This window comes from Engraulis encrasicolus, chromosome 13, assembly GCF_034702125.1.
Source record: "Engraulis encrasicolus isolate BLACKSEA-1 chromosome 13, IST_EnEncr_1.0, whole genome shotgun sequence".
Lineage (NCBI taxonomy): Eukaryota > Metazoa > Chordata > Actinopteri > Clupeiformes > Engraulidae > Engraulis > Engraulis encrasicolus.
This window is the reverse complement of record NC_085869.1, coordinates 44702042-44715825: the sequence shown is the minus strand read 5'-3', so window position 1 is coordinate 44715825 and position 13784 is coordinate 44702042. Positions and strand designations below refer to the sequence as shown.

The following is a 13784-nucleotide window of genomic DNA, read 5'->3' as shown; positions in this document are numbered from 1 at the left end:
AGCGGTGTTCCACAACGGCAATGTTTTGTTTTGCGCAGCAACAATCTTAACATTAAATATGTCTAAAGAAATGTCCCCGCATGTGTGAATCATTTAGGCCTAAGTATATCCATATAATAAGCGGGTTAACTTTCGGCGAGTCGGTCGCTTTGTGGAATAGCAGCACTTCAGAGAGAACAAGACCCCTCCGCTCCGCGTCGGGGTCTAAAGATTCTCTCTGTCGTGCTGCTATTCCACGGTAGCGACCTTCTCGCCGAACGTTAACCCTTACATATTACACAGTGCACCTTGTGTATCTTGCATCTAATAGAAGAGCCAAGAGTGCTCATTTTCTTGGACCATGTTTTTGGAGTATCCCTCTGGCCAAGCTTACATGTACACCTAAGAAATGAGAAAATGTAGCCCAGGATATTGTTTCACATTTTGCTTTTTATTTACCAGGTGCCATTTCTGTTGTCGACATCTTCATACAAAGAGATCAGAGAATGCACTTACGGGACAACAACTTCACACAGATTTACACACAGAACTTTGATTTTGGAGTGGAGGAAAGGGGGGCAAGACTGATTTTTTTTTCTCTCTCATCTGAAGGAAGGAGTACAAAGATGGCTATTTAGGTAAACACCAGGGCAGGAAGCCGGATCACAAGATAGAGGGGTCTTAACTCTGTTTTTATGCATTCATACATAAACATTTGCAAGCACAAATCGACTTACAGACGCGAACACCCCCTCAATACACATACTAACAAACTGGTGGAAATATGCTGTTCACCCTCATGACCAGCAGGTGGCAGAAGAGTCCAGCCTATGAGATCCTGACAAATGAATAGTAATGGCTTGACCCCCCTCATTCACATAATTATAGTTCAGTAGGCTACGATCTTGGTGTTACAGTGCATCCTATACATGACACTCCATACACATACTATATTCCCCCAAAATAACTCCATCAGGTGAGCAGGATAGCATGGGTAGATTAGTTTGATCAGAGAGGTGAACGAACAAACAACAGTTGAACACCAACAAATAAAACCCTTCAGTACATCACCTTTTTTTTTGTCCACAAAGACCAGACCCAGATTCCACAATCTGACATCAGCATACTGATTTTGGCAGAAAGTAAAGACGAAAGGAGAAAAAGAAATGGAGAGATGTCTGTAGAAGGAAAGCGACATCGGCACACACATTACAGAGGCACTTGAGAAGAAAACACCACCATTAATAATTAGATTAAGGCACCACAGACTACTGTACATACACAGAGAAGCTACCCACATGCATACGTACACATACTCTCACTCCCACAAAGTTAATTTTTTCAGTGTTTATTGAACGCCTATAGAGTTACGGCGGACTAGAAGCACAGTAAGTGTCTAATTCCAATCTCGTAATGTTGAATTAACTCCTCAAAATGTACTATGCGCATACACAGTATCTCTTTGGGACTTCATTTTCACAAGCCACTTACATTTCACACACACACACACACACACACACACACACACACACACACACACATACACACACACACACACACACGCACACACACACACACGCACACTCACAGGGGTTGGTGGGCTACTGCACAACTCAAATCACTTCATTTAATCCAATCACTGACAAATGTATAAACATAATAATAAACATCTGTACATACATACGTATCTCTCTATACATATTTGATATACACTGCTTCGATATAATCACTCTGTATATACTTCCTCCTCCTGTCATGTATGCTCTTGTACATATAACAATTAAATAGTTGGCAGCTTAGAAATGAAAACATTTTCTGGGTTTGAAGACAATGGTGGACTTGGTAATACCATCGAGGCTATACAGAAGCGGCAGCCATTTCTAAACGTAATAACTATCTAACCTTTGGCATGAAACTTTTATACGTTAGTAATTGGCCGTCATCAAAATCGTGCATGGCACACCTGACAGATTGTTTTTCCCTTTTACTTGTGAAATGTTTAAAAAAGTTTGGATAAAAAAAATATATGGTGTCACTTATACTACTACTACTTTTAATGGGCTGTACAGCACACAGTCCATTAAAATCTCATCCAATCAATCTAGGAATTACTGATAGTGGTCAACGGGGACAAATATGATAAAAAGCAAAGTGACATTAATTAATGATGATGGATACACAATAAAAACCACAATGTCTGTTGGTAGCACAAAAGGACGGATATTAATATTTCTTGGTTGGTATATCACCACTGTTGTGGTACAGCTGGGACCTGCAGTAATTGTTAGGGAATTGCTCTTGGCATCAAAGGGTTGGGGTTGTGGACTCCCTTCCAGTAGGTATCCCCTACTGGACCACTCTAAAATGACTGTACTTGTGAAAAAAGCAATTTTTCTGCTGCTTTACAACTTTTATACAGTATTATCAGTTTGGTCTTCAGGTCTCCAAACCGCTGATGTCAGTTCACCACAAGCTAGCTGTTAATTCAACACTTAAAGAGTACTCTGGGAGAAAATACACACTAGAATGTGTTAAATTGACTCTTTGAGTGTTGAATTAACACTGCATTTCTTACTGTGTATGTTTTGGGTTGCCACGCACACATCTCAAACACATAAAATCACAACAAATCACCATAAGCTATGATTTACAAAAATCTGATAAAATGCAACATTTAAAAAATAATGAAAAATAAACAAAAAAATACATTCAGATGCTTCAACATTTCTGGATGGAGGAGTCTTATAAAACACATGGCAAAATCTTAAATTTTCTTTATAGTGAGCGGTTTGAAAAGCCAAAAGGGGGAGCAGTGAGCACACACTTATTGGAAATCGAGTTTATCACATGGCTTTTCATCTTGTGACAAAATACTGTCTTTCACCGCAAGTCTTGCCTTCGGTATTATACCTATAGCATGTTTGATTTGGACAAAATCATTGGAGCTCTTTTTTTCTTAGGTACAATGTTAGTTACTGCATTTTGCTTTTCTAGGTCAGTCTGTGTGGTTATGCTTACTTTACACAACAGCTTTACAGCGTTCAGACAAAACTGCTGATCGTCAGCCATGGGATGTACAGCACCTAATTCAGAAGAGGTAATCCATTATACTATTAAAGACAATCTCTCTCTCACACACACACACACACACACACACACACACACACACACACACACACACACACACACACACACACACACACACACTTAAACACATGTGCGCCTGCATTTGCACACGTTCACATCCATACCCTGTCCACGACAAGTGTATTTTTTTGTGTGCACACGAATACACACAGATACGTACAACATGAAATTTGAGAACTGTTATCAACTTGGACTATCCCCCCGCACAGTCAATGCACGGGTGCTAGTGGATTATTATGACGATATGAAGGAATGTCAAGTGTGATAGGGTCCCTATGTTTTCCTCTTTGAAAGAATGAAATGAGATCTGGCACATGCTTCACCATACAGTATATCAACGACCTTTGTATTTACCCAGACGCTATTACAAACCATCAAAACCACATGATAAATTACTAACAAATCATCTCTTTTGTCAACGCTGCTACTGCTGCTGCTGAATCGGCGCTTTGGACCTTAATCCAACCCTGCGGTTCAAAAGATTTCTTCGATCATTATAATTTAACCCACAATTACACCCTGTCACCATTACAGTACAGAAGCGAGTTAATCATGTTGAATCAACGCGTTTGGCGAGACCTGTCCCCCGAGACTGCGGCACCATCTCTTGCTGTGCAGCGCAGCAGGTGAAACAGATGGGACTCGGAACAGAGCTGCAGAACAGTCTTCACAAGAGGAGGGTGGGACGGACGACAGAAGAGAGGAGAGGAGGTGATCGGTTGGGGTGATGATGATGATGATGGTGAGGATGGCAATTTAAGAGGAAGGGTTTAGATAGATTGGCGGCGTTCGCGTTTTAGCTGCGGGGGATCAGTCCCTTCTTGTAGGCTACCACCCCCGTCGCCGTCAGGATGGACAGCACGGTAGACACGCCAAGGAACCGGAAGAATCCGCTGACCGAGGGCAGGTTCCGCTCCCAGAAGGTCTCGACGAAAGGCAGCGCGGGGACGTCCTGAGGAGAGAGGCAACCGCAAGCCAGCAAGAAACATTACATTACTTTACATTGCATTTGGCAGACGCTCTCTCAAGCATTACTGTAGTAGATACGTAGTCACGAAACACTCATGAACACATGATATGAGGCATTATCTACTGTATATCAATCACACAGATCTACAGGTCATCTCGTATGTATTGGCTGATGTTTTCATGGCATCCCACAGAGACCATTACAGGCCGGTCAGCGCTGGTCATTGACTAACTTGTACGGAGGCAGTCTCTTTTCAAATACACAGATCTTTACGCCATATCCATCCTCATCCTCATACTTATTTATGAGCAGACATCATTCACATTCCCTGTTTCTTCTTATGGGCTTTTCACAAAAAAGAAAGAAATTCTAACTGCACCAGCAATGCCAACATAACAACAACAATATATCATTTGAAATCACTTTTCTATACAGGAAAATATGCAATACAGGAATTGAAGTGCAACACCCACCTTGGATTCAGGCTCTGGCTGCCAGATCTGACTAGGGCTGATCTTACCCATCGCACACATGATCTAAAACACAGAAATAAAATGGATTGAAGACAAAATGTCAACTTGTTAATACATTCCAGATGACTTTATTCTTGTTTATGTACAGTATGTCATAGTTACAAGTGTGTCCGGTCCATCATGCGGAAAGTGAATGGTATGGCTGACTGACTTGCCTCCCATGGTGGCCCTCTACCAATTCTAGATTACTTGTAGTTGCAGTGTGTCGTTGGTGTGTGCGTGTGTGCGTGTGTGTGTGTGTGTGTGTGTGTGTGTGTGTGTGTGTGTGTGTGTGTGTGTGTGTGTGTGCAGGTGGCTCACTTCTCTAGCGGACCTCTCCTCTGCCTGTGTGTGTCTGCATGCGTGCCTTTGTGCATGTGTGTGCGTGCATGCTCACCTCCCAGGCTGCCCTCTCCCCTGCCTGTACATGTGTGTGTCTGTGTGTGTGTGCATGCATGCTCACCTCCCTGGCCGCCCTCTCCTCTGCCTGTGTGTGTCTGCATGCGTGCCTGTGTGCATGTGTGTGCATGCATGGTCACCTCCCTGGCCGCCCACTCCCCTGCATGTGTGTGTCTGTGTGTGTGTGCATGCATGCTTACCTCCCTGGCCGCCCTCTCCCCTGCCTGTACGGCTCCCTCCATGTAGCCACTCCACTCTGTAGCCGTCTCCGTACCCGCAAAGTAAAGCCTCTCCACCGGCTCACGCAGGACCCTGGACACACCACGGGGACAGAGATCATATGAATAATATTGTCGCTGTCCAGCACCACTCCACTATTGTTTATATGATGTTGTTTATGAATTGATAAGTATAAACCAATGAAAATTGGATTTTTTTGTGTGACAGCGATGATATTCAAGTTATTATGCCGGTTCAATCCCTACCCCCTCACTCCATGGCTGAAGTGTCCTTGAGCAAGGCACCTAGCCCCACATTGCTCCAGGGACTGAAACCAATACCCTGTAAATATCTGTAAGTCACTTTGGATGAAAGAATCCGTGGTAATGTCATGTAATACAATACTGCAGCCATCTCCTTTCCTCATGCATCTGGCTGTCACAACTACGTAGGTAATCTGTAATATCTGTAATATCTGTAAGTTGCGTTGGCTAAAAGCGTCAGCGGAGTCTAATGTAATGTCATGTTATTATTACAGGGTAGTGGTTAGAGTGCCTGGGGCAATGTGAGCAGGTCAGGTGCCTTGCTCAAGGACAGTTCAGCCATGAATGGAGGTGTAGGGGAGGTCCTAAATTCGTCTCCACCTGAACACAGACGATGTAGACTATAAAGACCTTTGTCTGAGCACCTACCTGCCGTATTGGGTGAGGATGCCTGGGGGGTAGTAGGCCGTGTAGCAGCCTCCAGAGTACTCCTCCTCACACCAGTTCTTCTCCTCGTAGTGGGCAGGCTGAATGAAGCACAAAATACACACACACACACGCAGACACACACACACACACACACACACACACACACACACACACACACACACACACACACACACACACACACACACGTACACACGCAGACACGTAAAGACAGAGCTTCCAATATCTATCCATCATTCCAATAGTACTTAACCAAATAAGTCATACAACAGTGACAAACTGGGATCTCTTTTGTGGTGTGTGCAAAGAGCATTGGCACTGCGCTGGCCGTGCGGACCATGTGAACTCACATGCAAAGCCTCTTCTGTGCCAAGCACTTTAGCGTAGATGTCACAGATCTTCTTTAACCTAAAGGGAACATCAGAGTTATTACTTTGCCTCCTCACTCTCCCACTCAGTGTCTCTCACACAAGTACACCGTTCCAACAAAGACATCACACCTGCAAACTAATAACTTGATAACATTCCAAAAAAACATACCTCTCTTCTTTAGTCAGTTCACACAGTCTCCTGCATTTCCGTGACAGGATGAACCTGAAAAGTTCACAGGAGGACAATCAATCATTCACAATCACATCGATATACTCTATTCCACATCTCATTCACATTTGGTCAGTCATTGATAGGCGATTAGAGCGTCAGATTTGTAACCCAAAGGTTACAACAAAGGGCGCCACAAACTTGATCCAATCAGTGCAGAGTCAGCTGATTGTAAGCTAAGTACACAGGTCTACTGGTTACTCAGATAATTTACTGTTGATGGAAGGAATCTCTTTTTTACTTTTACTTTGACTCCTCTGCCTAAAACTAATATTTTTCTGACTTCAAAGTGAGTGGTGATGTGAGGTCTCTTTTACCCCATGATGCAAGGCATGCTGCCATCGGGTTTGGTGTCGTCCAGGGTGAGTCCGATAGGAGCATCTTCATCCTCGATTACCAAGGTGCCACAGTAACCTGTAAGCATGAGGGGGTAGCGGTTAGCCACAGTAACACAGCGAACTCCACAATAAAATGATACGGCATAATTATGCCAGAAATAAAAATAACTGTTCTTCTATCGACAATAGTGATACATGTTTGACATTCAAGATTTTCTGTAGTAGCCCATGTTCAGGTTCTAGTTATGCCGACACTATGCAGATATTTTTAAATGTGGATATTTTATATCTGTTTACGTGTAAACATGTAAAAAATCCATTGAAACAGGTGCGTTTTAGCCGCCTATATGGGATATTTTTAAAACCATAGTTTCGAAATGCACATTCTGAAACTCTAAACGTGTAAACGAGTGGCAAAAACCAATGCGTTTTCAAAAATATCCACATTGGTGTACACAGCTTCTCGATCTGCACACACTGTTCCCATATTGCTCATCTGATAGAAAATGCTCTACAACTTGCAGTGAGACAGCTCTGTTGCCGTTGCTGCACACAGGTACAGTATGTACCTTTCTTCCTCCAGAAGTTCTCTCTGTAGTAGACCATGCACTTGATGACGGAGCCCATGGGCACCCTGGTGATGAGCTGGTTGCGGAGGGGAGGCAGCTCTGGAGTGAAGTGGATCTTCATGTTCAGCAGCGGCGGGATGGCCAGGATCACATACTTGGCCTGACAGGATGGACACAGAGGAGAGAGACGGAGAGAGATGGAGACAATATATTAGCATGGGCACTCACTGTACATGAAGACTGATGGATAGATACAGAGAGAGAGAGGAAGGAAGAGAGAGAGAGAGAGAGAGAGAGAGAGAGAGAGAGGAGATGATGAAGATGGGTGTATTTCTATGTACGCTACTTAAACTTAAAATAAGAATAAACATGTAAAAAAATCACTAACCCTACAAGGCATTTGCACTTATTGTTCTGATGACCTGTGCACATTGTATCTGCAATTGTTGTATGGTACGGTAATAACCTTGATTGTAAGCCACTTTTGATCAAAGTGTCTGCCAAATGTAATGCACTGCAATGATGACAATGATGAGTGGTGAAGGTTCAAACAATATGTTCCTTTTCTCAACTAGACTTCTCAAAAACAATTAAGGGATTTTTTTGCAACTAGAACAAAGCGTGAAGTGTATATATAGATAACCTAGTGCAGAATTTGTGGATGTGAAGTATTATACGGTATAAGCAAGAGACGAGTGTGCAAGAGGAAGGCAGGAAGGGCAAAAGAAAATCATGGTTATCGATATACAGGCAGACAGGAAACCTGTAGGGGCTATGAACAGACAGAGACACAACCAGTTATGACATATAGCACTAATAACACGCACACCCACCCACACATCCACACACACACAATCCCCATCACTCCACCTCCCAACTCAACCCAGGCCAACCCCCAACCCTCAACCCTCACCCGCCCCCAGCCAGCCATAACATAAATCCCCATACACCCAGCCCACTGCACTGATACTGTCTGACCAATTAGGCGCACATGCGCGATAACACACAACCACTGTTGGGAAAGTTACTCAAAAACTGTAATGCACTACTTATTACATGTTACTGCCATTTAAAAGTAATGCCTTACATTACAACATTACTTTTTTTTTTAAGTAAGGCATTACACTACTTTTGCATTACTTTTAGTTACTTTAGCCAAAATGACTGGAAATAAGGATTTGGCGATCTACAGTGCAAATCTATGAGGTGGCATGAGTTTTACCTGCCATCCAGTCGTTTTGGAAGCCTGCAGACTGAAAACCAACATTTTCAGGAATTGCGTCTTACCCACATACATTGATTCACCAATACAATGATTAATCCTTTCTCTTCTTACCACACCTTACCATGCACACCAGCGCCGTTTTTTATCTTTTACGGACGCATGCAGCACATGCTCCGTTGCACTTGGCTGAAACATTAAAGCCACCTCACTGCACTACGAGTTTGAAAATTATTATTGATAAAAGAGCAGATGCATTGCTACAGTAGGCCTATTTTGAATATTAATTATATACAGCACACCGGGAAAAAATGTGTTATCAATGAACGAAATTATAGGCGAAAAAAAATGATTGCGAGGATACCAGCTGGTCAGTTTGCAAGCTCGAGGCTCGCCAGAATCATTTGACTTCGTGCGGAGATCAGTTTGTCACTTACTCACAACTCTAGAACTATTCTTTACGCGCGCTCAGTCAGCACCGCGGCCAGCACTGCGACTTTGCGCAAACAGCTTTCTATTCATGCAACTAGGCTATTGCGCTGGAATTTACAGTGAAAGGCTACAGAGTGATGCAACGACAGCAAGCATTTTCAATTTCACTACTTTGACAGGCAAACGTATAATATTTTATTTCAAATGGATTTATTTAAATTTTAGTGATGTTTAGTTGAACAAAAGTGAGGGGGGTGCAACGTACTCATCCCCCCCGTCGGATAGCCTACCCTGCCGTGTCCCTGTCTCGTGCGAATGGGATGCATCCCCTCCTTTCCTGACTAATTTGGTGGTGCTATGGAACCTCTTCAAATCGTCAAATTGTTTGTAGGATACTGTTTTTCGACGTGGACAGCGGTTTGGGTTTCAAGTACAGTGTGCAATTTAACTTAAATGTTCTTGCCGTCCTTATTTTCAATGAAGTCAAGGTAGTGGGCATATACCCATCTTGAAAACGAGCAAGCTGGATCTGATCGGTCATCCTTTGTCAGCCTGCCATTTCGAGAGACGAAGCGTTGAGGAAGCAATGTTCTGCGTGGAACTTTAAAATCTCTGCGCGGACGTAGGCTATCAGATGCAATAGGGCCTAGCTGATCTCGTGGTGATCCGCGAACATTGTATAAAGAAAACAAAATACCCACACAAAATGTACATGTAGGTGAAAAAAATGCGTTGTAATGTGCAAGTTACTTGCGTTGTAACGAGGACATATTACCGTTTTTTTCCCCTGTAATCAGTTACATTACTGCGTTACTCAAAAAGGTAATGCATTACAGTAATTAGTTACTTTTGTAACGCGTTACTCCCAACACTGACACAACTAGGCTAATCTCCAACATCTCCTGTACTGTATGCTGTGTGTGTGTGTATATGGTATGTATAGGCTCTAAAACCCGTTGTAAATGTCAGTCTCAATTACGGAGGCCCACACGTACAGCAGCCAGTGCACTGGGCACGCATGCAGCATTACAGGATGTTATTGTCAACCAGCCAGAGAGCAAGCGAGAGGGAGAGAGGGAGCAAGAGAGCGCCCGTCCGGACGGATGGTCGGCACGAAACACGAGAGCAATTGAGTTTTCGTGTGCTGGAGGCCCCAGGAAAATATGTTAGCAGTGATCGTGTTGGTGGTCTGTGCGTGTGTGTGTATGTGTGTGTGTGTGTGTGTGTGTGTGTGTGTGTGTGTGTGTGTGTGTGTGTATGTGTGTGTGTGTGTGTGTGTGTGTGTGTGCGTGCATGCGTGCGTGTAAGTGGGTGGTATATGATATGGCAGGTGGATTGTGGGACAATCATGGGAAATGACAAATATGGAAAATGGTGGGGATGGTGGTTACAAAGGAGATTGAGTTGGAGGAGAAATGAATGGTATGAAAAAGTAGGAAACATTGAGTAATAATGTAAATATATCAAAAGCTTTTAACAGAGTAAGCCTATGTACAAACCCCAACTCCGATGAAGTTGGGACGTTTGGTAAACAGTGAATAAAATCAAAATGCTATCATTTTCAAAACATTCAATCTATTCATTAGATGGAGAATAGTGAAAAGACAACATATTAAGTGTTAAAACCGAGAAAAAATATTGTTTTGGGGGACATATGTACTAATTTCTAATTTGATAAATCCAACACGTCTCAAAAGAGTTGGGACGGGGACAATAAATGGCAGCATATGTCGAGGAAGACTAAAAACAAAACAAAATTCAACACTTAACCGTTAAATACATTAACCGATGAGATGATTTTATATAAAAACAGTGTTAATTCCTATCTTGGACATGATTTCACCAGCTTAAATGGTGGGTGTATTCCTTGTCATGTTTTGCAATGTTTTCCTTTCTGTAGTGCTTACAGTGTGACAGCTCTTGACCAAAAACCCACCATTTTATCACCTGCTGGTCCTTATGATGGAGCCAAACTGTTAAAACATAGTAGAGAATGCAATTTGACCTTACTATGTGGCAGTAATCGAAGATCTCCCTTCAAAATATAATGCATGAGTGGCTTTTCATGCTGTTTAAAACCCATTTATACCATTCAGCACTGTATTTAACTCTACAGATGAGTGAGACCATCTTAACCAATGCACTACTGCACCCACATGCCATCATGGAGGCTGACTTTTGAAGCTAGCACTAACACAAGTTGGATGGTCCATTTTCACTGTAGCACAGGATGTGCAATGCTCTATTATTGTCAAAAAGAATGGACTTCTACAACTTCTGCTGACTTCTGTAAGCAAAGGACAGTTTCCCATGTCTTCTGGGTCTATTTCAAGTGAGCTCAGGTGCTTAGGAAAATGTTACACCCCTGTATCATTTTCATGCATTAAGCATTCTTAATATGGTCAATTTTCAATAGCTCTAATTCCTGGAGTGCTAGAGTGAGACTACAGCCCATATATATTTCATGATGTCATGAACCTATACAATGATTTTAGTAACAAAAATATGTCTTATATACACTCAATCGTGGTAAATCAAAGGGATTTCAAAACTTATGTAATAACTATGGTAATTATTCCCTTTGCATCTTTAATTCTGAGTGACTCAGCCTCTCTGTGATGATCTTATACCTGGACACCTATATTGTCCGTCAGTACAATTCATTTTGAAATGTTCTTCTTTTGTTTGTTTTTATCTTATTTGGATGTTTACTAAATTTCACTGATCCCCGTCCCAACTCTTTTGAGACGTGTTGGATTTATCAAATTAGAAATTAGTACATATGTACCCCAAAACAATATTTTTTCTCGGTTTTAACACTTAATATGTTGTCTTTTCACTATTCTCCATCTAATGAATAGATTGAATGTTTTGAAAATGATAGCATTTTGATTTTATTCACTGTTTACCAAACGTCCCAACTTCATCAGAGTTGGGGTTTGTACATTCAACAGAGTTTGTGGGATTCAGTGGTGTTGGTCTGAATGAGTTTCATCCTTTGACCACTAGAGTGCAGTGTTGCGCTGGCTATATTACTGGCGGACTGCATATTTCAAATTCTTCCTTGGAGGATAACATCCAATTAAAATGCAGCATCTCATCTTCACTGGGGTCCTACAAGGACACAAAAACACCTTACCACACACACACGCACGCACGCACGCACGCACGCACGCACACACACAGCCTAGAAGCAGTAAGCTTAAATCCAAAATGATACTAAATCAGTCCTTTAATCACAACGCTTTGTGTATCTGTATCTGTATCTTTCCGTATCAGTTTTTTCCCTTCTTTTTAGTAAGTCATGAGGAGGGCTTAGAATGGTAATTGTTTTCTCCCTTAGGTTGTTGGTGCGTCTCTGAAGTAGTTACATAATGCAGGATAGAGATCGCAGGCTGCAATGGATGAATAAAAAGAAAAGAAAAGAAAAGAAAAGAAAAGAAAAGAAAAGAAAAGAAAGAAGAATCTGATTGCGATCTATTCCCTACATTGTGCTTCGAATGGTAATGACACTTGTCATATTACATGCAGTTACATGCGGGTCAGCCGTGGCCTAGTGGTTGGGGAGTTGGTCTTTCAATCTGAGGGTTATAGGTTTGCATCCCACCTTAAGCCCTTAAGCAAGACACCTACAGTTGAGGACGATATTATTAGCCCCCCTCCTGAAATTAGACATATCTCTTCATTGATCATTGAGAATGATCATTATTAATAAATGTATGTTATTCTGGAAACGAATACACCATGGAGATAGTATCCAATAAGTTAAATTTGGACTTTTCCATTTTCACAATGAGTTTAAACAAAAAAGTGTAAACATGGCAAGGACAAAATTATTAGCCCCCTTATCATTAATAGTCAATACAGTGCCATTTATGAACAAAAATTGACACCAGGCACTTTGATTAGTTGTTAACTATGTTGGCACATGTCCTACCAGGGATTTTGGGCCATTTTTTTCATTGCAAATAGTTAAGCTGGTCCAAATTGCATGGATGTTGAGGATGGACATTCATTTTCAGCACTCTTCAAATACTATCTAAAGGATTGAGGTCTGAACCACTCCATGACCATGGTTTTAGTATCCTTGAAGAACATTTGAACTATTTTGGATGCAAGTTTTGGGTTATTATCTTATTGAAAGATCCAGTGAAAATCTTAACTCCCTCTATGAGCATATTTTTGCAAGGTCACTTTCCACATTCTATCATAATTTTCAGTTTTTATGGTGCCGTACACCCAAACAAGGTTTCCTGTGGCTGAGGCTGCCACTGAATGATGCATCCACCACCATGTTTAATTGTGGAAACCATCTTATAACGATTCAAGGCCTATCCCTTTCTTCACCTGACAGAAGCAGAATTCATGCATCAAAGCAGGTGCAATTGAATATCATCAGATGAAAGCAGAGACGTTCAAAACTCATTTTTGACTTTCAAATGTTCACAGGCAAAGCTCAATAACACTCTGATATGCACTGCCTTTAGTAAAGGGGTTCTTCTGTGATGATGCCCCCAAAGCCCAATATGATGACAAGCCCCAACAACTGTCTTTCTTGGGGGGAAAAAACCTCCAGGTGAGGCCAGGTAAATAACAATCATCTAGGCAGGTGTCCAATGCTTCTTTGGTCTAATGAGGCTAAGCAGTTTCCACAGTTACACATAGTGGAAGGGCATCAAGTTTAGTC

The 13784-nt window shown here is 42.0% G+C and overlaps 1 protein-coding gene across 1 annotated transcript in view; it reads right to left on the bottom strand.

The window, feature by feature from the left end:
* Positions 1–411: 411 nt before the first annotated feature.
* The window catches only part of mao (monoamine oxidase), a 53628-nt gene continuing 40255 nt past the window's right edge, over positions 412–13784 (bottom strand). Inside the window, exons 4-11 of the mRNA XM_063212955.1 lie at positions 7444–7603; positions 6854–6950; positions 6477–6530; positions 6287–6344; positions 5919–6016; positions 5208–5319; positions 4570–4632; positions 412–4078 (exon numbers count right to left, since the gene is read on the bottom strand). Coding sequence (XP_063069025.1) covers positions 3923–4078; positions 4570–4632; positions 5208–5319; positions 5919–6016; positions 6287–6344; positions 6477–6530; positions 6854–6950; positions 7444–7603 — 798 coding nt within the window. The 3' untranslated portion in view covers positions 412–3922. The remainder of the gene's footprint in view (positions 4079–4569; positions 4633–5207; positions 5320–5918; positions 6017–6286; positions 6345–6476; positions 6531–6853; positions 6951–7443; positions 7604–13784) is intronic.